Here is a 21,804-nt window from a genome sequence, read left to right on the forward strand (position 1 = left end):
GTGCTTATGCTACATAAGTTATTCTCAACACATGGGCACAAACTACTAACCTCAAAGCAAGGGATCCATGCCTATGTAAGTTAGTCCAACAGTTCACCTAATCTGATTATCGGGCACCAAAAAAAAAAATTTGTGTTATTCTACCAATTGATCTAAGGGAGTTTTAACAAAACACTCTCAGTACTGTTCACTTTTAACGAAAAACCACATTTATACATTTTTCTAGTACTATTCATTATACCTTTAAAAATGGCTTTTCATTAAAAGGGAAATTTTTTTGGATTTTTCGTTAGTTTTCGTTTGATCTAACTCCTATTTGTAGTTCACCTAATCTTAACAAATCACAAAAGAAAAGTGCCCGCCAAAAATGGGGTGCTGCAGGATAAACCGACTCTCTGGAAATTCCCAACTCAAAACCAGAATCCCAGAACAAAAACCTTCATCTCCTTGTCTTCCCCTTCCTACACTCAAACCAAAGATTCGAAAATCGAAGCTTTGTACCGTAAACTTCAAGACTTTGAGTGCCTGCAAGCTTGGCATAGCCAGATATCCGGACTTAGAATACAATGCTGAAGGTGGTGCAGGAACTGAGTCTGCTGCAGAGGTGACCGAGAGCGACTCGTTCGGAGATGTCTTGGTGTCGTTTGACATCGGAAGGCTCTGTATCCCACCGTTAGCAACCGCAACAACAAAGTCCTTGCCGTTCCCATTGCCGCCGTTTCAGTGGGAGCATCAATCCGGAATCGGGCCAGGTGCTTTGATAAAAACCAATTTCAGCGCCACGTTAACTTACTAACTGGTTAGTATACATTTCATAACCACTCTGGTTGGTACTTTTTTATGCAGGTTGATCCGGTTGGGAGCATCTACAAGGCTCCTCCGCTGCTGGGGAAGACGGCAGTGACATCCGAGGAATCAAAAGGAACAATGACAAGCGGAAGAGGGGAGAGGTTGGACAAACAAGGAAATGCAGACTGGTTGGTGTGGCAACCGTTGATCCTATTGATGACTTTCTGATCAATCCTTCCTTGGCCTTCCCACGGAATGCCTCGCCAACCTGAATGCTATTTTTTCCTTCTCTTAAGTATTCATAGTTTCACGAGAGAGGATCATCGTCCCTGCATTGCAGTCTTTTGCATAATCAAAGTCAATGTCGAACGAAAGCAAAAGTATGTAGAGTCAGAGATAGAGAATCAACATTGAAATCAGCCTTTCCTCCTTACTCAGAATATACATTGTTTCCTGTAATTCAAATGTAGATGCTTTCGACCGTTTAACAATTGACGACAACAGAAATTATAGGTATCATCTACCATAAAAGTTATGAAATTTTTTCTGTGCTATCATTCTCGTTCTGTAACCACAGCCATCACTTATGCTATATGGTTATACAACTCACTTGTGTGCTCCGTTGTCGTTTACTTGTTTTCAACAATCGGAGATGTTTCGAAATCATTCAAATGCCAGCCTCTGAGTGCCAACCAGTGAAGCGTATTGACCTTTCTTGGCCAATAATTCAGAGTGGGTTCCTAGTTCAGCTACCCTCCCATCAGAACATAATGCAATTTGATGCGCATTCTGAACTGTGCTTAATCGGTGAGCAATCACCAACGTTGTCCTCCGCTTCATCAGATGGTCCAGTGCATCCTGGACTAGGCGCTCACTCACTGCATCCAACGCACTGGTGGCCTGCAGCAAAGAACAATACATGAAAACCTAACCTGGGATGGGGCTTGGAAAATTGTAATGGGGAATGAAAGTGATGAGACTGATATTTCCAGATTCATTTGTAATGACGATCAGGACTGGAACTAGAGTATCAACATGATTAAATCAAACTGGCAGTTTACCTCGTCAAGTATTAGGATTGGGGCGTTCTTAAGCAGAGCTCTCGCAATAGCGATTCTCTGCAGGTGAAAAGAAAAATAGAAAAAGCATAAGTACCACTGCCTCTCTCCAATTTCCTCCCTCCCTCTCTCTCTCTCTCTCTCTCTCTCAACTGATTTTCATACCTGTCTCTGGCCACCGCTAAGTAGACCTCCACGTTCACCAACCAGTGTATCGTAACCCTTTCAAAATCAAAATACGCATTCAGTAAATAACACACGAAATCACAGATTAAACACAACATATTTCAAGGACTACCAACCTGTGGAAGTGAAATTATGAACTCGTGAGCATTTGCAGCTTTTGCGGCTTTTATCACGTCATCCTTTGACACGTGATCATCCGGAAGCCCATATGCAATATTTTCTCCAACAGATACCGAAAAGAGTACAGGTTCCTGTATCATTTTAAAATGGAGAAATATATTAAAAAAAATGTTGAAAGTATATGAGCAAAACCAAGGTTAATATTTCGTGAAAATTAGGAAGTTTGTAAAAGTGTTATGTCAGATGTGTAGGGATTAGGTACGTTACCTGACTGACTATAGAAACAATCTGTGCCCATTCACTCTTGTCAAATGTTCGAACATCCTCTCCTGCAACAGTTATACAGCCTCTATTTGGCTGCAGAAATCAGACATTGAACTTATTCATAGTTTTCACCAACTGAAGACTAGTAAAATGAAATTGATGCCTCAAACATATAGAAAGAAGAAAAATAAGACCTCATAGAAACGTGCCAGTAGCTGTACAATAGTACTTTTTCCTGCACCGCTTGAGCCAACTAGAGCAGTTACAGTTCCACACTTTAGCGTTAGATTTAGACCATTTAGAACTTCTACATCAGGTCTCAAAGGATAAGAGAAATGCACATCTGCATAACAAAATCAGGTTACTCGTAGGCACATTGGAACACAGTATATGTGCATTCACTGTAGAACTTCAGCAGTAGAAATTCAACAGTAAACACTATATTCCACAATATGTAAATTATACCCAGACAATGCGCGTTACGGGAAACTTTGTATCTTCTTAACAACTAGACATTGGCCTATATGCAATGTAATATTAACTAAAACCACAATGGGGACAAGCAGAAAGCAAATGTGCTAATCACTGCACTTCAATGAAAATGTATCCTAGATACCTTCAAGACAAACATCGCCAGACCAAGCTAAGCGACTAACGTTACTACCCGATTTCAGAGCTGACATGTAATGCGTATTTACTGACTGATTTGTCTCGCTCAGACCATCTATAAGGAACAATCTGTAATTTTCATCAAGTAATTTCTTTTGTTGCATTTCCCTTTCTAAACCATAAGCGAGGGCCTCATCAATTTCTACCCCAGATAAAACAGAGTTAATCCTCTCCACAGCAGCAAAAGTTCCACGAAGGTCTCCAAAGGTGTTAACCAGACCTTGAACCTGAAAGGTAGGTTACATCAGACACTTAGCAATAGCATAAAGATGGAAATAGCAAACAGGTATAAAAAGTTTAAAACAATAGAAACTGAACTCACAGCAAATGTTAATGTGAAAGTATAACCAATGAAAGAAGCCACAGTTCCAACAGAGAGTTCACCCTGCAAGCAGGAAAAGTTTAGAAAAACATATTATAAATTTCTATACTACAATTTCTGGTCAAGTTTTCCGCCCGGGGGGGGGGGGGGGGGGGGAGGTAGGGTGATTGACAATTATGAAGGCCTGAATTGTTCTGCACAATTTGGTTAGCTGACAAGACGAGCTAGACTGAACACATGAATAGATGGCGGGAGATGAGGGACTGAATCTGAAGTAAACATTACAAGGGTTACAAGAGCTTACCGCCTTCACTTTGCTTCCTCCAAGACAATATAAGGCCATTAGAGATATGTAAACAACAACTCGAGTCAAAGATTCATTAACAGATTTAAAAGTCCCAAGCTTTATCCCACTGCTCTGGTAAGCTAGCACCTGCCAAACTCACGAGAAATTTGTTTAGTGAAAGAGAAGGAATTTCCTGTTTTTGTATTTACTAGATTGTATTAGCCTACCTGTCTACCAAATGTTATCATTTGGCGCTTTTCCCCACCAAAGGATCTTACCTGCAATAGCATGTGGTTACCATATCGATCATAAAGTGCACAAACAATCTTAACTCTCACTCAATTCTGATTTCTGAATGACAAAAGGTTGATAGGGATTATGATTCTAAAATCCTAATGGTGTGCAAATAATATAGCTAAGGACTTTAGAAAACTTACAGTGCGTATGGCAGAAAATGTTTCTGACACACAATCAGATATAGATGCTTGCGCCAATCCATGAGCCACGAAAACGGGCACAGTTGATCTCTTGTATACAGCTTTGAAAAAATTGATAACAGTCAAATCAGAGAAAATAATATGTTTCAAGCAACAGAATACCAAAATTTCCAACCTAAAGGCTACTGTTAAACATTAAACAATAGACAACCATTAAAAGGATAATTAAGTACAGATCGGATAATGTGAAGAACCTAATATGATGCAATCGGCAATTCAGATACTAACATACACAAATATTATTGGTGAAACATCACCAATTAAGCGTTGATATGATGTATAAAATATTCCTAATCCATTACAAAATAAAATAATCCTAGTTCTATTCTCGTACCATCTGCACCCCACGTTCAAACTAATTAAAAAAATGACAAAAAATTATGAACTTTCACTGAGGTGCTTGTCACTTCTAATCTGAGAACATTTCAGCATACTAACAGATTAATCAATATAAGCATGCAAATCATTATTAAGCTCTGTGAGGATTTATATAATTAAATCACATAAAGAAAACCGCAGTTTTATGTGACAAAAACATGCAATATCAATTTAAAACAGTCTTGAAGATAAGATAAATACCAACTAAAATAGACACAGTGAGCATCAGCACCGCCAAGATTGGGGCAAGTTGGGGAGCCAAAGTAAACAGTATGCATATTGTCCCGATAACCTATAAAAACAAAGAAAACAAGACATATATTAGACCCACATGAGCATGAGTCGAAAATTAACCCAGATTTCTCCTGCAACAATTTGATTCATACAATTATAATAACCGCATTCACAAAAAATAACTTAATGTCAGTATAAGTATATCCAAAAATCGGGAAACCATTTGGTGCTCTAGTGGTGAAACTGAGTGAATTTCAAAACCAGGTATTACATGCTTAAATGGAGTCAACATAAAGCTCACTTGTACTTGGTGGTAGAGTTGCTTGCCTCAGTAAGTGCCCTGAATCCTCGGTCCCTCGAAATGTTGTCGCTCACAACACTTTTAATAGAACCCAAATCAGATGTCAACAATCCCGTCAGTTCACCAACCTATATGGAGCAAATCCAACTCAATCAGAAAGTTCCAAAAAAAAAAAAATCAAATAACTCTTTATTAAAAAAACTATCACAAACATACCTTGTAACGGTCAAAAAATTCGACCTGCAACAATGAAGAAAAGAAAAACAGGATCACAAATTAAGAGAATTCAGGTTTGTATTAATCGATACGATCGAAAATGAAATGACTGGAGTTTTACCTTCTGAATCAAAACCCTTCCAAAAATCTGGGCTCTGAGCGTGGACATAACTTTTTCCCAAATAGTATTCAAATTGATAACAAAAATGACCGTTAAAATTGGCTCCAATGCATACAAGACACCGACTTTACTCAGCAGCTTCCACAAAGGCTCCGGCCTCTGCCCAATCAGCACTTCAAAAAACCGCCCTAAACAAACAGCAAGTCAGCTACATTGGTTTTAGGGATTTTATTTTCCTTTCTGTCCATTCACTTTTCTCGGCAACCAAACAGGCAAAAAATCGAAACTTTGAAGCCAAGTTAAAATTCTGGTACCCGAAAATATGGGCATTGAGAGAGTGCAGGCACTGCAGCCGATGAGGGCGAAGGCGGAGACGGCGAGCCGGAGCTTGTGCTTGAGCAGGAGGCTCCATAAGAGGCCCCAGCCAATCACGCTCGGCGGCTGGACCTTTGCGTCCGACTCATCGAGTTTCGGGTCGGGCTCGCTGACAATCGCGTCGGAGGCAGGTCCGGACACGTAGGCGAATGAGGCGGCGGTGGTCTTTAGGGGTTTTGGGAGGCGGAGTGGAAACCGCGGGAAGGGATGTGATTGGCGGAGAGAGGAGAGGGCGAGTTTGGAGGCGACAGTGCGCGCGCGCGTCGGGGTGGGAGTGAGAGGGAGAGAGAGTATGAGAGAGGTCATGGCGGTCGCTCTGCTGCCGCTCTCGAGAGTGGATTGCTTGGCAGTGGAAATAGGGATTAGAACACGATATATTCGCCACCACGCGCCAAACTCCGAAAGTATATATCTCTCTCTCTCTCTCCGTAAATGTTTTTTCTTGTTTTTTTTAAATGTTTGAGGGAAAAGCATTTATCTTTACAATCAAAGGTCGAAAGCTCGATTTGCTCAACATTGATATTTATCTGTACAATCGAGGTCTAACTTGTTTTCCTTACACTGATATTATTTTTACAAAAATAAAATAGTCAATCAAAATATAACAACAATTACCAATTTAATCATATTTGAACTCGATATAAAGGTCGAGGCAAATTTCATATATGCCAAACAAAATGAAACCGAACTAACTACGCTTTGGTAACGTTCGGATCAATTTTACATTTTCCGTTTTGCGGTAAAACAAAACCACTCAAATTAGCCTAATTTAGAATGTTTAGATCGTTCAGTTAGTTTGATTTTAGCCTATTTTCAATTTATTAATCACGAAAATGGAACAAATTCATGTTAGAAATCCTTTTAACCAAAAAACTCAATCGCAATTATATACACAATATAAATTGATTGATTTTACGACGAGGAAATTATATGCATAATATAAATTGATTTATGACTCTTAGTTTTTTACCATTAAAGTCCTCGTTGTTTCACCGCGTCACGGGCAAAACAGGGACTAAAAAAAGGAAATAAAAAAAATTTGAGAGAGGGAGTGGGGGAGAGAGAGAAGTACAGCTTCAGCACGTTCAGTAGCCAGACACGTGTCTCCTCCAGAATCATCTAGAGTTGAGACCCTCACGAGATTCTGGTCTCCGCCCCATCGCCTCGATTCACCACCCAACACACACAATCCCAACGAAATCACCTCAACTCGTCGTCCCTTCTCGCTCCTTCACTCAGCTCCTCCTCCGCCCCCCCCCCCTCTCTCTCTCTCCCCTCCTCCTCCGACGACCTCTCTGTTCTCTCTCTCTAACCGCGCGGTTCCATGCGACGCAACTAGTCGCATCTCCACGCGAACATTCCTCGCCAGCTCTAGAAACCTCCAGAAGATTCTCCCGCTTTTGACTTTCTGCTTCCGAGAATCCGATGGCGCAGCTTCGTTGCATTCTCCTCCTCGCTTTGCTCTCCTCTCTGCTTCCTGCTCTTCGCGCCAGTGATGGCGATGCTGATCCGATTTACAAGTATGCCCTTCCTTTCTGTAATCTTCTGTTTAATTTTTGAAAATACTTGGATTTTCGCTTTCATTTTGTTTCAGTTTTTCTGAGTTCGTATCAGTATCAGTATCAGTATCAGTATCAGTATTTGATTTGATTTATTTATATTAATCGAGCTCATAGAGTTGTTTATTTGGAGTATTTTAGTTCAATTGAATGCTCTAACTGTTTGATTGATGAGCTAGGTTTAGTGGTTTGGGTAACCAAATTACAGAGAAATTTGATTAAGTTTTCGTGTTTCCGGGGTCGAAAACTTGGAAATGGAATTGGCACACCGAATCAACGATTAGTGTGATGCTTTTGTTAACTGATGGCACTGTTGTTAAAATCTCTGCTACGCATAGGAGCTAGGTCCGTATCCGCGCCTCACTAGCGCCTAGCGCCTTTTAGAACCTTGCTTGATGGATTTAGATTATGAAACTTATGAAAATTCTACAATCATTTAATGCTAGGAAAAAAATAAAATAAAAATATTTTATACATAACTTGCATTTAATTGCTATAACAATGGTTATGCTGGGTCATAATTCATAAATTAGATTCAGGAGCTTTACCCGAATGAGTATATTGGTTCTGCTATTTGATTTGATTTCATTTCACAAGTGCAAAATTTACATTCACGGAATTTCATTTCGTCATGTTTCGTGTATTCATCTGTTTTGGGCTCGCTCTGATGGTTATGGAATGATAATCATTACGGTTTTATGGGTTTTCCAGGTCTTGTGTGGCGGAGTGCGAAAAATCTGGGTGTGTAGGGGACACATGCTTTCAACACTGTAAATTTTCTTCAGATGGGAAACCTATTGATGGTCCGTGGTACATGCAAGAGCCCCTCTATTTGCGCTGGAAACAATGGGACTGTCGCAGTGACTGCAGGTACCACTGCATGCTTGCTAGGGAGGAAGAGAGAGAGAAACTCGGCAATAAGCCTGTCAAATACCATGGGAAATGGCCATTGCGACGTGTTTATGGCATCCAGGTCTTTCACTGATATTTTGTAGAGAATGTCGGTTGATTATTAATCTGATTAAGCTAATTTTACTTGCTGATATGGCCTAACCATTTTAATGAACTTGTTTAGGAACCCATTGCTGTTGCTCTCTGTGCTATCAATCTTGCCATTCAATTTCATGGTTGGATATCTTTTTTCATCCTTGTATACTACAAGTTGCCTTTGAATCCAAATAAGAAGACGTACTACGAGTATACTGGTATGTGGCACATCTATGGGATCTTATCAATGAATGCCTGGTTTTGGAGTGGGGTATTTCACAGCCGGTAAGTGGTTTTGAATTCCTCGACACCATAAGTAATTTATATATACAAAAGTTATCTGCTCCAAAATGTCAACTTTCCTTAGACCTCGCAACCTATGGATTTATACAAATTAATTGTTGCAATTTATAACAGCAGGACAAGAATTAGTGTAGTGTTGTGCAAATGGATTTATACAAATCTTATGTTAATTGTTTTCAGACAGTTTTTAACTGCTTCTTTCTTATCCAATGTAGAGACGTAGAGTTGACAGAGAAGCTGGATTATTCTTCTTCTGTAGCACTACTTGGATTTTCACTCATTCTGACCCTATTTCGAGCTTTTAATGTGAGAGATGAGGCTGCAAGGGTCATGGTTTCTGCTCCGCTGATTGCTTTCGTGACCACACACATACTGTACCTGAACTTCTATAAACTTGATTACGGTAAGACATTTTCCAAAATGCCGCCGATATCATTGAATGATTAACCATATCTTTCTGTTGCAAATTCTAGCCAAACTTTTTGTTTGCCGTGTCAATGAGCTTATACAAGTTTTGCAGGTTTGAATGTGAAAGTGTGCATGGCCATGGGTATTGTTCAGCTTCTTACATGGGCCGTTTGGGCTGGTATTAGTTGCCATCCATCGCGCTGGAAGTTGTGGGTGGTAGTGGCAGGAGGAGCCCTTGCCCTGTTCTTGGAGATATACGACCTCCCACCTTACCGAGGCTTTATAGATGCGCACGCTCTCTGGAACGCAATCAACATACCTGTTACATACCTCTGGTGGAGTTTTGTGAGGGATGATGCCGAGTTTGTTACATCAGCTCACCTTAAGAAAGCGAAATAGTAGATCTGAATCGAAAAGCATGAAGTGATCGAATGGTGGGTTGGATCAAAGACTCAAAATACATGACGTGCTCAGCCCTGTTAATCATATAATGTTTTCTTTTTTTTCTCATGCGTATGCGTTCCTCCGAAATGCTTACCGTGATGTGGTTCCCTTTGTTTTTTGCATTTCCCATTGGTATCGGTCCAATTGTTTCCGCCGTGTACGGTGGGCTACTTCTTCCGATGGAATCCGGATTCTCAGGTCATTGTGTTGGTGTATTTTTCCTGGGAAATCTCAGTTTCTAGATGTAAGAATTGAATTCTCAAGTTACTGTTTTGTGCTGTAAATCTTTGTGGAATGCCATTTTAGCATGTTGTATGGTGATGTTTAATTAGGGCTAGCATTTTATGGAGAAAGGTAAAGGTACCAATCGAAAAACAGTAAAAACCTTTGCTATAAATGTTTTTGCTAGAAGTGTTTTTATTATTAACATGTCAAATTTTTTTTTATTTTGATTGACGTCAAAATCTTCTGCCAACTGTCATCAACAACGCATTTGATTCTGATGATTTTAGCATATATCTAATAATAAAAAGTAAAACAAATAGGAATAATATATCTCTCGACTCTCACTCTCACTTTCTCTGTTTTTCTTACTCCTTATTTTAAAAATAAAAATAAAAATATTTACACACACAAAGTACGTAAGCATATGTTAGTATATAAAAGAAGACAAAAATAATGAAGTTTTCATAATTTAAGAATTACATTTTTTTTCTTTCACTTACAAATAAAAATGAATATCACTCGATTATAGTATTAAATGACAGACATATGATAATTAATTAATTAACGCGTATGACAAAAGTTTATTTATCTCTCCCTAAAATATATATTTTTTAACGTATTAAAAAAAATATGGTAAAGGTGATGCATTGCATTTTTGATATGTGGTGCTTGGGCTGCAAGTGTTTGACAGATAATTTTTGGCATCAGATACCAACAATACGCATATGATTCGGGCCCACCTTAGGGTTTTAGGAACGCAACCTCACATCTTCTACCACTTCATCAGCAACCAGATCAAATTTGCAGCAGCGGCGCCGTCTCTTCTCCGCCGCTTCCACGTTCAGAGGCCCCTTCAGTCTTCTCCTCCAGCCGGTAGCGCGCCGGTCTGTGAGCTCACCCACCTAACCAAAGATTTGATCTTTGTAATTTCATCCGTTTTTAGCTTTTGGGATTGGTTTAACCGTGTCGTTTCGATGCAGATGGATAACGGAAAAGGGATTGAAGACCCGGAGAAGAAGAAAAAGAAGGAAGAAAAGGTAATTTTAAGGAATATTGCTTCTTTTGATGTTGTAATTGCAGACCCAGATGGATACTTATGTGAATTACTGGATTTTCGAAAGGGAGTGATTTGGGTTTTTGATATTTGGTCAGGCAAGAGAGAAGGAATTGAAAAAGCAGAAAGCTTTAGAGAAAGCTGCTAAGCTTCAGGTAATGATGGTGAATTGCATTTTGGTGTTAAGTTTTGGATTCAAGTTTCGGTGTCGTCCACACATTGTGTTGTGCTGTGTGTTGAATCATCTTATGATAATGTTAATGCCTGAAATGACTGGTAAAAGAATCAATTTGGTTTTAGGCGCAACAAGCGTCGAGTTCTTCTTCTAAAAAGAGTGAAAAGAAGCATGTAAAGCGTTCCAACCAGGAGGAGGAGAATGAAGAGGACTTTATTGATCCAGAGACTCCATTTGGCCAGAAGAAACGGATGTCGAATCTAATGGCGAAAGAGTATAGTCCAAGTGTTGTAGAGAAATCGTGAGTGTCATGGTTGCTCTTTTTTTTTTACCGCTTCTTCCAACAATTTTACTTCTTAGTTATTTATGTTATCTATGCTTGACGATTTAGGTGGTATGAATGGTGGGAGAAGACAGGGTTCTTTGTGGCAGATGCCAAGAGCTCCAAACCTCCTTTCGTCATTGTGAGTGTCATATCCATCAAACTTTTTCTTGGGTGTGCATTGATTTGGGTACCAATAAATAAAACAAAATTAACTTGTAATGTATTATAGGTTTTGCCACCTCCCAATGTGACTGGTGCCCTTCATATTGGCCATGCTCTTACTGCTGCTGTTGAGGTGATTCCTGTGTTTGTGCTGTTCTTTGGTGATTTTCTAAGTGTGTTTTCTAAAATAAAAAAAAAACTAATTTGATGTAATTTTGTTATATGCAGGACACTATAATTCGTTGGCGGAGAATGTCTGGTTACAATACCTTGTGGGTGCCTGGAATGGACCATGCTGGCATAGCAACACAGGTTGTGTTTCTTTTAACAATTACCGAATATTTACTATAGTTTAGTATTTGTGTATTACGATTACCAATATGAGCAAAAGTCATTGGCGGAGATCAATCTGCTGTGTACCTTTTATTTGGCCTTCTTTTGGGTGTGGGAGAAGGACCAGTTAGTGCTCGGGTTCGTATGCATGGCCTCGAATTTAGGCGCGTTTTGAAATACCTTTAAAAGCACTGGACTTGAGTCAACAACACATGATATGTCCTTTTCGATTGGTGAATTGCTAATAGCTCATGTTCCATGAATTTATTAACCTTATCATCTTGACCATATGCATGTATATGAATTTGAACCTGGATTATGTATATGTCATATGTTATTTGTTTGCTGGCTATAACATAATGTGTCATTTATAGGTGGTTGTAGAAAAGAAGCTAATGCGTGAAAGCAAATTAACCAGGCATGATATTGGTCGTGAGAAATTTGTGGCTGAAGTGAGTTTGAACTATTACTAGCTTGTAATTTATCCATACATTTGATGTTTTAAAGTCAATTGATCCATCCATACTTTTTAATAATGTTGGTTGGTTATCTTTGATTGTGAAAGGTTTGGAATTGGAAAAATAAGTATGGGGGCACCATTTTACAGCAGCTACGTCGTTTGGGTGCTTCTTTGGACTGGTCCCGTGAGGTAATCAATTGAGTCCTGGAGTTCTTTTGGAGCAATGTATTAGTTGTCTTGTTAAACTGCTTGTTTTTTTCTCTCTCTCACACGCACACACACGTGTATATGTTACTTATTTCGTTGATTTTTCCTTTGATTTCTTCTCAATTGTAGTGCTTTACAATGGATGAGAAAAGAACAAAGGCTGTGACAGAGGCTTTTGTAAGGCTTCATAAGCAAGGGCTTATCTACAGGTATGCTTGGCATAGGAGCTGTGTTCTTCTAGGTTTAACATGATGTTATGGTGGATGCTTGCTTTTTCTGGTTTTTGTTTGATTTTATATGTAGTTGTATTTTTTAATTGAGTTAGTGAGTTGGGATAAGGATTGGGTGATAGTACTAACCACCAAAGGACTTCTCCAATCAACCACATTTATAATCATCCTCTTGTTAATGTCCTTTTATTCATTTTGGCTAGTACACATTTTGGCTTTTATTTTTCAGGGATAATCGCCTAGTGAATTGGGATTGTGTCTTGCGGACAGCAATATCTGAAATTGAGGTCAGCCTTCTCCTTTTAGTGGCATACTTTCTCAAATATTTTCAGTACTTAATTATTTACGAATTTTCGGTCTATGTAGGTGGACTATATTGATGTAAAAGAAAGGACGCTACTAAAGGTTCCGGGATATGAGAACCCTGTAGAATTTGGAGTTTTGACTTCATTTGCTTACCCTTTGGAAGAAGGTTTAGGTGAGATTGTTGTGGCCACTACTAGAGTGGAAACAATGCTTGGTGATACTGCTATTGCTGTACATCCTAATGATGAAAGGTATCGGCATCTTCATGGGAAACATGCCATTCATCCTTTTAATGGAAGAAGGATTCGTATAATATGTGATGCAATTCTTGTTGATCCAGAATTTGGGACTGGTGCTGTGAAGGTAAATCTAACATATAAGTTGTGAAATATTACGTTGAATTTCTTTTCTGGTTTATGTTTCAGGTTATAAAGATTTGTTGATCTTTCTCTTTTGCCTCCTGCAGATTACACCGGCCCATGATCCTAATGATTTTGATGTTGGAAGGCGCCATAATCTTGAATTTATCAACATCTTTACTGATGATGGAAAAATAAACCAGGATGGTGGAGAATTTGCAGGGATGCCACGTTTCAAAGCCCGAGAGGCAGTGACTGAAGCACTAAAGAAGAAGGTATCTGTTTGCACTTTACAGGACTATACGTGTAGCTTATGCATAGATGTTGATTAAAAAAATTAACTCCGATTATCAACATAGTATGTCTTATTCATATCGATTGTTAAATGCTTACCCAATAGATCAACATATCTGTTGTTAATGGGGACTTCCTGGGCTTACTGCTGCTACTATTTCAGTAACACCTTTAACACTGTCATCGCCACCTCTTCCCACACTTCTTTAATATCATTTTCAACTTGATACTCTTTCAAACAATGTCTTATGGAATGAAATTGTTTGCATTCTCTTAATTCCAGACACTTCACTCAATTTAATATACCCTACTTGTAATAACATCACTTGTCAGCATCACCAGTTTTGTATTGCATGTGCATCAACCTTCCTAGTTGTTGGAGGGGACTGTCTGTTTGAATCCATTTCTGTTCACAATTTTATGGGTATTTCAGTGACCTTATTCTCCTTGCATTTAGGGCCTCTTTAAAGATGCCAAGGGCAATGAGATGCGCCTTGGAATTTGCTCTAGAAGTCAAGATGTTGTGGAGCCCATGATAAAGCCCCAATGGTATGTTAAATGCAGCGGTATGGGAAAAGAAGCCCTTCATGCTGCCATAGATGATGAGAATAGGAAGCTTGAGATCATCCCGAAACAGTATACTGCTGATTGGAAGAGGTGTGGTATTTTTCTTTACCTTCTTGGAATTTCTTGTGTATGCATTGTAAGGATAATAAGATCATACTTCCAGAAAGTTTTGAACAAGTCTGGATGAAATCTAGTTGTTAGCCTTGGGTCTCGACAATTTATATAAAAAAATCTCCAAACAAAAAGGTTAAACGTTGTACTTACTTCTGGTCTCAATTGTCACAGATGGCTTGAGAGCATTCGTGATTGGTGCATTTCAAGGCAACTCTGGTGGGGTCACCGTGTTCCTGCATGGTATGTTGTTTATGAGGGTGATAGTCCAGACAATTTTGGAGCATCAGATGAGCGATGGGTGGTTGCGAGAAATGAAGAAGAGGCCAAAGCACAGGCTAGTCTAACATTTGAGGGGAAATTTCAGTTAATGCAGGATCCTGATGTGCTTGACACGTGGTTTTCTTCTGGTCTTTTCCCATTGTCTGTGTTGGGCTGGCCGGATGATACAGAAGATCTGAAGGCATTTTATCCTACTTCAGTTCTTGAAACCGGGCATGACATTCTCTTTTTCTGGGTTGCTCGAATGGTAATGCTTGGAATTACTTTGGGTGGCGACGTACCTTTTACAAAGGTGGGGAACTTTTTTTACATTTTGTATGTATAGCTTTATCTGTGTGTTGCATATTGCCTAAATTATAATTTTCCAGTTGCCTGACTATGAAATTCAGTAGCATGCTGTACTTAAGGACACAGGGTGTTTTCTACTTGGTAAAAGCTTGAAGGAAAATAATTTTTGTGAAATTATACTACATTGTTAATACGAGTTCCATTTTACGTGTTTATATGTATACTAGCTCGATTGGATGCCTAGTGGGTATTTGTCAGAGACACATGCCTTTGCTCACCATCTTTAATTTTTGCAAAAGTGGTCCTGAGCATGCAAAGATGATGTTGATTTTAGATTATAGTTTGGTTACTGAAGTGACAGGTTGAATCCGGTTGCTTTGCAGGTATATTTGCACCCTATGATTCGTGATGCACATGGGCGTAAAATGTCCAAGTCCTTGGGGAATGTCATTGATCCTCTTGAGGTAATAAATGGTATTACCCTTGAAGGTCTCCATCAGAGGCTTTTAGAGGGAAATTTGGATCCCAAGGAATTGACTGTAGCCAAAGAAGGGCAAGTAAAGGACTTTCCTAAGGGTATTGAAGAATGTGGTGCAGATGCTCTCCGTTTTGCCCTTGTCTCTTACACTGCTCAGGTTCAAGATTCTATCTTTATATTTTGGTTGAAAACTGTTTTTCTTCCATGGATCTAATGACATATCTGATTGTCTTTACTTGTCTTTTCAGTCTGATAAGATAAATCTGGACATCCAAAGGGTTGTGGGTTATCGTCAATGGTGTAATAAACTGTGGAATGCAGTACGATTTGCTATGAGCAGGCTTGGGGATGATTATGTTCCCCCCTCAGATGTAAATCCAGATGCGCTTCCATTTAGTTGCCAGTGGATACTTTCAGTACTAAACAAAGTCATCTCCAAAGCTGTTTTGTCACTGGAAGCATACGACTTCTCGGATGCAGCCACTGCAGTGTATGCTTGGTGGCAGTACCAATTGTGCGATGTCTTTATTGAAGCTATCAAGCCTTACTTTTCTGGCAACAATCCAAGGTTCGAGTCTGAAAGGGGTTTTGCACAAGCCACACTATGGTTATGTCTTGACAATGGTCTGCGGTTGCTTCATCCATTTATGCCATTCGTCACAGAAGAACTGTGGCAGCGCCTTCCATCACCAAAGGATCACAAGAGGCCAGCCTCAATCATGATATGCGAATATCCTTCCACTGTAGAGGTTGGTTGGTTATTTTTTTCTTTTCAAACATAAATTGGATGATCCTGTCCACAGCCTAAAGCTAGAGGCAAATGATCATGCAAAAAAGTACACATGCATCATTGTTCTTCTTAGGCCGTAAAGGATTACTCATGGGAATGGTGGTTTTCATTATCACCCTTATGACCCTGTACTTTTCTGATGATGTTGTGGAGACAGTATGTTTAGTAACTTTCTATCTTTGTCATTTTTACAGTGCTGGACAAATGAAGGGGCGGAGTCCGAGATGAATCTTATAGATTCTGTTGTGAAATCTCTTCGTTCACTTGCAAAAGAAAGTCGTGAAAGGTATATCTTGTTAGAGTGAGTCTGACCAATTTTGATTTGCCAAGTTGTGAATTTCTCTAATTAGGGTTTATTTCTTTCAGGCGGCCAGCTTCTGTGCTTTGTCGAACACCATTAGATAGGGAAATAATATGCAGCCGTCAACTGGAGATTGAAACGCTGGCCAATTTGTCATCTTTGACGGTAAGTCATGTGATGTATTCCAAAAATCCGCTCTAGCAATTTGCTATCGAATTTTACTCTTTTCCTCAACAGAAGCAACAAAATTATAGAACTTCTTTTTGACTGCAAATTCAGTTAATATGTGAAAATTTCTTATCCGTGCAGGTAATCAACGAGAACGATGCTGCTCCAACTGGATGTGTGGTGGGTGTTGTAAATGAAAACCTTTCTGTTTATCTTAAGCTTCAAGGAAGTCGCTCATTAGAAGCCGACCTTGAAAAAATCCGGAAGAAGATGGAAGACATTAAATTGTAAGCTTGTGATTGAAATTACTTGGTGACAGAAAGCTCAGATTAAATTTTAAAACTCCTACATGTTTCGAGTGGTGACGACTGTTTGATTAACTAACAGGCAACAGGAGAAGCTATCCAGGGCGATGAACGTAGCCGGTTACAAAGAAAAGGTCCCGGAGAAGATTCAGAAAGCTAACGCGGACAAGCTTGAATCACTCGAGAAGGAAAAATTGTCTCTTGAAGAAGCAAGCCAGCATATGGAAGCACAGATATCGGGCAACGAGCAGTAACGACTTACAATATTTGTTCAATGACCTCGTAGCAACATGCAGTTAAGACTCCTTTCATTGCTGAAGGATGAAAATTGGCTTCTCATATATTGTCCAATTTGAAAGTTGATCAAGAACTATTTGTTCGTATTACATTACTCGAAATTTTGCGTTGTTATTGATAATTTAATGAGATTTTCCTACATTTTTTAATAATTATTTTTTCTACATTATTACATCATGCATAAGTGCTTCCGTACAAGTCAAAATATTGTGCGGAGCAAAAGCACTTTTGCAAGGCAAATATCACTAAAAAAACGAAATCAAAATTTGACGATTCTCCCGGGAGCTGCTTTTTTACATTGTAGAGTACTGGTTTGGTAGTAATGTGCTTTTATAAAAAGTTGGAATAAAAAAAAACTAAGCTTAAAAAGGGGTTTGGTAAAAACAGATAGCACAGCAAAAGTTATTTTTTCCAAAGCATAGCAATATCAAATCAGCCGATTAAGACTAAAATTAAATGGAAAAACTCCATAAGGGCACGTCAGCACAAACATCCACGTCATCATCATCACTGTAATGGGGTGGAGGCAATAGCATTCCTTCCGCCATGTCTGCCAGCAGTCCCGGCATCCCGAAAACCGCCTCCTCGTCCATATAGAACACTTGTTGCTGCTCCGATGCGGACGTGGACTCCGATGGAGCCGCCACAGGAGATCCACAAACCTCATCCGACTCCTCAGTAGGCCGAAACGCCTCTGCTGCTTCTGTGGCAGCCGTCTGAATGTCCTTGGCGTTGGAAGAAGCCGGGACAGGCAGCCTCCTAGCGGAGTCAGCAAAATTAAGGCAGGCGGACCTGCCCCTCAGTGCAATTGCCGCCACGTCGTGCGCGCGGGCGGCCATTTCTGCGGTGGGAAAAGTGCCCAGCCAAATCCTTGTCTTTTTGTTGGGCTCGCGCACCTCGCACACCCACTTGCCGGAGTTCCTCCTCCTTACACCCCGAAACACCGGGTGCCGTGTCTCTCTAAACTTCTTCCGTCCAGCCCGCTTCTTCGGGCAAGTAGACGCCAGCAGTACCTCCTTGTCCGACAAGGTCAGGAACATGGGGCGAGCACTGCTGGTGTCCGAAGCCGACGACGATTCCCCCGGTGGGTCCACGTAGTAATTAGAGCAACCATCCATTAATTTCTGGGACCAGAGTCGTGAAGTTTGCTTTTTACGCTCTTAACTAACTGAACTACAAGCGAATCGAGCCGTATAAGCAAATATGGAAACTGGGAAGTGTGGATAATCTGGTACTTTGCAGTTTTGGAGTTGGAAACTGGATAGTGATTAAAAAGGACTGAGATATTGATTGTGTTGGTTGTGTACTTTTCGTGGGGATGATTCGGTGTATATATGTGACCACAAAAAGGTGACTTGGCAAACAAAAAACGCGCACACGGATACAGGCTGGGTCTATCCTTCCTGGGTTGGGCGGCGGGGGCCAGGCAGACAGTCCAGGGACTGATAGTGCGACAGCTGTCTTACAATTGTACGGCTCTCTTCCTTTTTCGGAAGTTGCGGGTTTGGATTGTGGAATTGTTTGTGTGTGCCAAGTGTGTGGTTTCTGAGTTTTGACTGGATGACTCACACAAACCTCATTTAATAATATATTTGTTTAAAGTGGATGCCGTCAGGGTCAAAGGTCGGTCTCGGTCCCTCATGACACAATCTGTATTTTGCTTGCAAGCCAACAGATGTACTTTCGCACCTGCTGCAGCACTCTGGGGAGACATATTCCTCGCCGATTTGTTGCTCACTTGCGGTTGATTTTATTTTCACCAAGGCCTTTTTTTAATGTAATTTAAACGTGTGTATTGTTTTGGCTAATTGGTTTGATTCATTCCACAACGTTACTGTGTCCACTGGTTAAAGGAGTCTTCGAGTTCAAATTACACTTTGACGAGATAATATTGTCATGGACTTGTTTGGACCTGTTTTTAAAATAGTTGAAAATGGATTTTTGTGAAAATAGTTTTGGAATTATTTCTATGCTTTTGGAACATACAAACAACTTCTTTTAAAACACTTTCAGTTATTTTAAAAACACTTGTAAACAAACCTTACATTTGTAGCAAGTCTGATACTAAATTGCTACTCATTGTTACTTGTTCTGAATAAATTACTGATCTTTTAAAAGTAGCATCGTAAAATATGTTTGATGTTATGTGAAAAAAGTAATTAATAATAATAGTGTCTTTTAATTTCACCAAATAATAAGAAGATTTATCTTTTGAGTGACACCAAGTCAACAAATAATCTTTTGGAGGTCCAATAAAATACTCCAATCGAAAAAGTAGACCTTCAAATAAAAATCAAAACATCGGCGAGTATGACCGAGCATGGAAGAGAAGCTCGTAGGAAGCTACTTCAGAATGCATTGGAGACAAGGGGCGGTGGTGACGTGGCGACAAGTACAAGCAAAAACGGTTGACAGTTAATAACTTAACTTAACCGAAAATGCTTTTAGAAATTATTGAAGACTTAATTAGTTGCTAAGTTTACAGAGCAAATCCAGTGTGCTATCCGCGTAAACGCGTGAACCACGTGCCTCATTAACCTGTCCTAATTTGTCTCGATCAATACTTGGTACTGAACAATTAGTACTTAATTTCACTGACCATCTATGTGGACCAATAAGTTTAACCCATCTGTCAATCCAAGAACCTTGCCATCTCTGTAACCAAACACAAATCCATGCTTTAAACCCGTGACCAAACAATCGTCTTCCTCCTCTCCAACAAGTCTGCGAAGATCTTCATAGCCGGCCACCGTGACCTAGTCGGCTCCGCCGTTTCAAGACTTCACCAATCTTGTCCTCCACAGCCACGCTGAGCTCGATCGTCGGCGATTCGTAATCCTTGTTGTCGCAAGTCGGCGGCATCCACGTCAAACCCACATATTTGCGTCGTCGTCAATATCATTGCAGCGATGGAATCAACGGTTGGAAGAGGGATTGTGGCGGGGGTGAGATCAATGGAGGAGAGAAGAAACCATAGTCATGGCATGGTAGATTAGCGAACATCAGAGAAGAAGAGTTCTGTTTGGTGTAGGGTTTAAAGGGTGGTTTGCGTTTGGTAATGAAGATAACGATAATGTTGATATTGACATATGTCTTAAATTTATTGGGCCACGTAGATTGTCAGTGAAATTGGATACTGACTATTCAGTAAACGATAATGTTGATATTGGCATATGTCTTAAATTTATTGGGCCATGTCAGTGAAATTGGATACTGACTATTCAGTACCCAATTTTACGCACTTCTTACGTGCTCCAATAATGCTAATGAGTAGAGTACATTTTACTCCCTCAAGTTTGAATATAATTACAACTTCTTACAACATTTTTAAAACATTTAGTTTCATACATTTATTTTTATTTAATTTAAATTTCATACGTTCATTAAAAAATCTGTTAGAGCATCTCCAAAAGAGATGTCAAAACTGCCACGTAGGTATATAACAGTAAAAATTGGCAGCAAACTCTCTCCAACTGAGCCTTCAATTTCCTACATGGAACTGAGTCAATTAAAGGCAAAGTATTTTGCTGTCAAATCCATTTAATATTTTTTTAGTATATTTAATGGAAATATAATAAATATGGTTGTGTATTTTAAGAATTTGATTGGTTGCCTACTTAAATGTACCCCACAAAGTGATTAAAAAATTTTAGAATGACATTATTATTTAGGGAACTTTAACGAAAAGCTAATGATATTGTTCACTTTAACAAAAAACCATATTTTTACACTAAAAAGTCAATCCTGTTATTATTCACATTACTCTTTATTTTGTCCAAAGCCATTTTCATTAGTTTTCCTTATTATTTAACATATCGGTTGGACCCCACAAAGTAATTAAAAAATTTTAGAATGACATTATTATTTAGGGAACTTTAACGAAAAGCTCATGATACTGTTCACTTTAACAAAAACCAACATTTTTACACTAAAAAATCAATCCTGGTATTATTCACCTTACCCTTTATTTTGTTCGAAGTCATTTTCATTAGTTTTCCTTATTATTTAACATATCGGTTGGATCCCACAAAGTGATTAAAAAAATTTAGAATGACATTATTATTTAGGGAACTTTAACGAAAATCTCATGATACTGTTCACTTTAACAAAAACCCACATTTTTACACTAAAAAATCAATCATGGTATTATTCACCTTACCCTTTATTTTGTTCGAAGTCATTTTCATTAGTTTTCCTTATTATTTAACATATCGGTTGGACCCCACAAAGTGATTAAAAAATTTTAGAATGACATTATTATTTAGGGAACTTTAACGAAAAGCTCATGATACTGTTCATTTTAACAAAAAATCACATTTTTACACTAAAAAGTCAATCATGGTATTATTCACCTTACCTTTTATTTTGTCCGAAACCATTTTCATTAGTTTTCCTTATTATTTAATATATCGGTTGGATCAAAAAATTGTACAAAATGCCAAATTAACACATAAGCCATCAAATATCAATTTAATGTTTTAAATTTGACATCTTATTTGGAGATACTCTTAATTTCTCCAGTAAATGGTGATGTGACAAATATAGAGCCCACCTGTTTTGATGACGAGAC

General features: G+C 39.1%; 5 protein-coding genes across 5 annotated transcripts; 3 read left to right on the forward strand and 2 right to left on the reverse strand.

Moving 5' to 3' along the window:
- The first annotated feature begins 367 nt into the window (after nucleotides 1-367).
- Nucleotides 368-988, forward strand: LOC126629186 (uncharacterized). The gene is made up of 2 exons (XM_050299124.1): nucleotides 368-752; nucleotides 847-988. Exons 1-2 carry the CDS (start codon nucleotides 368-370, stop codon nucleotides 849-851), a joined length of 390 nt encoding a protein of 129 aa, XP_050155081.1. The 3' UTR covers nucleotides 852-988.
- A 200-nt stretch (nucleotides 989-1,188) lies between these two features.
- Nucleotides 1,189-6,220, reverse strand: LOC126629183 (ABC transporter B family member 28). The gene is made up of 16 exons (XM_050299121.1): nucleotides 5,756-6,220; nucleotides 5,442-5,629; nucleotides 5,321-5,344; nucleotides 5,131-5,232; nucleotides 4,771-4,861; nucleotides 4,132-4,232; nucleotides 3,922-3,972; nucleotides 3,713-3,841; nucleotides 3,409-3,471; nucleotides 3,034-3,313; nucleotides 2,612-2,760; nucleotides 2,421-2,510; nucleotides 2,150-2,284; nucleotides 2,013-2,069; nucleotides 1,851-1,907; nucleotides 1,189-1,689 (listed from the first exon to the last, which is right to left on the reverse strand). Exons 1-16 carry the CDS (start codon nucleotides 6,120-6,122, stop codon nucleotides 1,453-1,455), a joined length of 2,121 nt encoding a protein of 706 aa, XP_050155078.1. The 5' UTR covers nucleotides 6,123-6,220; the 3' UTR covers nucleotides 1,189-1,452.
- Nucleotides 6,221-6,884: 664 nt separating this feature from the next.
- LOC126629934 (uncharacterized) lies at nucleotides 6,885-9,832 on the forward strand. The gene is made up of 5 exons (XM_050300088.1): nucleotides 6,885-7,336; nucleotides 8,087-8,348; nucleotides 8,451-8,647; nucleotides 8,881-9,068; nucleotides 9,186-9,832. Exons 1-5 carry the CDS (start codon nucleotides 7,242-7,244, stop codon nucleotides 9,470-9,472), a joined length of 1,029 nt encoding a protein of 342 aa, XP_050156045.1. The 5' UTR covers nucleotides 6,885-7,241; the 3' UTR covers nucleotides 9,473-9,832.
- Nucleotides 9,833-10,437: 605 nt separating this feature from the next.
- LOC126628774 (valine--tRNA ligase, mitochondrial 1-like) lies at nucleotides 10,438-17,386 on the forward strand. The gene is made up of 21 exons (XM_050298608.1): nucleotides 10,438-10,626; nucleotides 10,723-10,779; nucleotides 10,895-10,951; nucleotides 11,097-11,272; nucleotides 11,363-11,435; nucleotides 11,526-11,591; nucleotides 11,687-11,770; nucleotides 12,166-12,243; nucleotides 12,357-12,440; nucleotides 12,588-12,667; nucleotides 12,918-12,975; nucleotides 13,055-13,357; nucleotides 13,461-13,628; nucleotides 14,105-14,304; nucleotides 14,500-14,899; nucleotides 15,279-15,530; nucleotides 15,622-16,122; nucleotides 16,358-16,449; nucleotides 16,530-16,629; nucleotides 16,774-16,919; nucleotides 17,020-17,386. The coding sequence occupies exons 1-21, from the start codon at nucleotides 10,468-10,470 to the stop codon at nucleotides 17,189-17,191; spliced, it is 3,306 nt and encodes a 1,101-aa protein (XP_050154565.1). The 5' UTR covers nucleotides 10,438-10,467; the 3' UTR covers nucleotides 17,192-17,386.
- A 160-nt stretch (nucleotides 17,387-17,546) lies between these two features.
- On the reverse strand, nucleotides 17,547-18,551 carry LOC126628775 (dehydration-responsive element-binding protein 1D-like). The gene has a single exon (XM_050298609.1). It carries the CDS (start codon nucleotides 18,350-18,352, stop codon nucleotides 17,687-17,689), a length of 666 nt encoding a protein of 221 aa, XP_050154566.1. The 5' UTR covers nucleotides 18,353-18,551; the 3' UTR covers nucleotides 17,547-17,686.
- Nucleotides 18,552-21,804: the final 3,253 nt, after the last annotated feature.

This window comes from Malus sylvestris, chromosome 7 (genome assembly GCF_916048215.2).
Source record: "Malus sylvestris chromosome 7, drMalSylv7.2, whole genome shotgun sequence".
Classification (NCBI taxonomy): domain Eukaryota; kingdom Viridiplantae; phylum Streptophyta; class Magnoliopsida; order Rosales; family Rosaceae; genus Malus; species Malus sylvestris.

Coding starts and splice junctions, on each gene's coding strand:
- LOC126629186 (XM_050299124.1), top strand. CDS start 368: ATGGGGTGCTGCAGGATAAACCGACTCTCTGGAAATTCCCAACTCAAA.
- LOC126629183 (XM_050299121.1), bottom strand. CDS start 6,122: ATGACCTCTCTCATACTCTCTCTCCCTCTCACTCCCACCCCGACGCGC. Junction 5,630..5,755: donor CTCAATGCCCATATTTTCGG/GTACCAGAATTT, acceptor CTGTTTGTTTAG/GGCGGTTTTTTGAAGTGCTG. Junction 5,233..5,320: donor AATTTTTTGACCGTTACAAG/GTATGTTTGTGA, acceptor TGCTCCATATAG/GTTGGTGAACTGACGGGATT.
- LOC126629934 (XM_050300088.1), top strand. CDS start 7,242: ATGGCGCAGCTTCGTTGCATTCTCCTCCTCGCTTTGCTCTCCTCTCTG. Junction 8,648..8,880: donor AGTGGGGTATTTCACAGCCG/GTAAGTGGTTTT, acceptor TATCCAATGTAG/AGACGTAGAGTTGACAGAGA. Junction 9,069..9,185: donor CTTCTATAAACTTGATTACG/GTAAGACATTTT, acceptor CAAGTTTTGCAG/GTTTGAATGTGAAAGTGTGC.
- LOC126628774 (XM_050298608.1), top strand. CDS start 10,468: ATGATTCGGGCCCACCTTAGGGTTTTAGGAACGCAACCTCACATCTTC. Junction 11,771..12,165: donor ATGCTGGCATAGCAACACAG/GTTGTGTTTCTT, acceptor TGTCATTTATAG/GTGGTTGTAGAAAAGAAGCT. Junction 13,358..13,460: donor TTGGGACTGGTGCTGTGAAG/GTAAATCTAACA, acceptor TGCCTCCTGCAG/ATTACACCGGCCCATGATCC.
- LOC126628775 (XM_050298609.1), bottom strand. CDS start 18,352: ATGGATGGTTGCTCTAATTACTACGTGGACCCACCGGGGGAATCGTCG.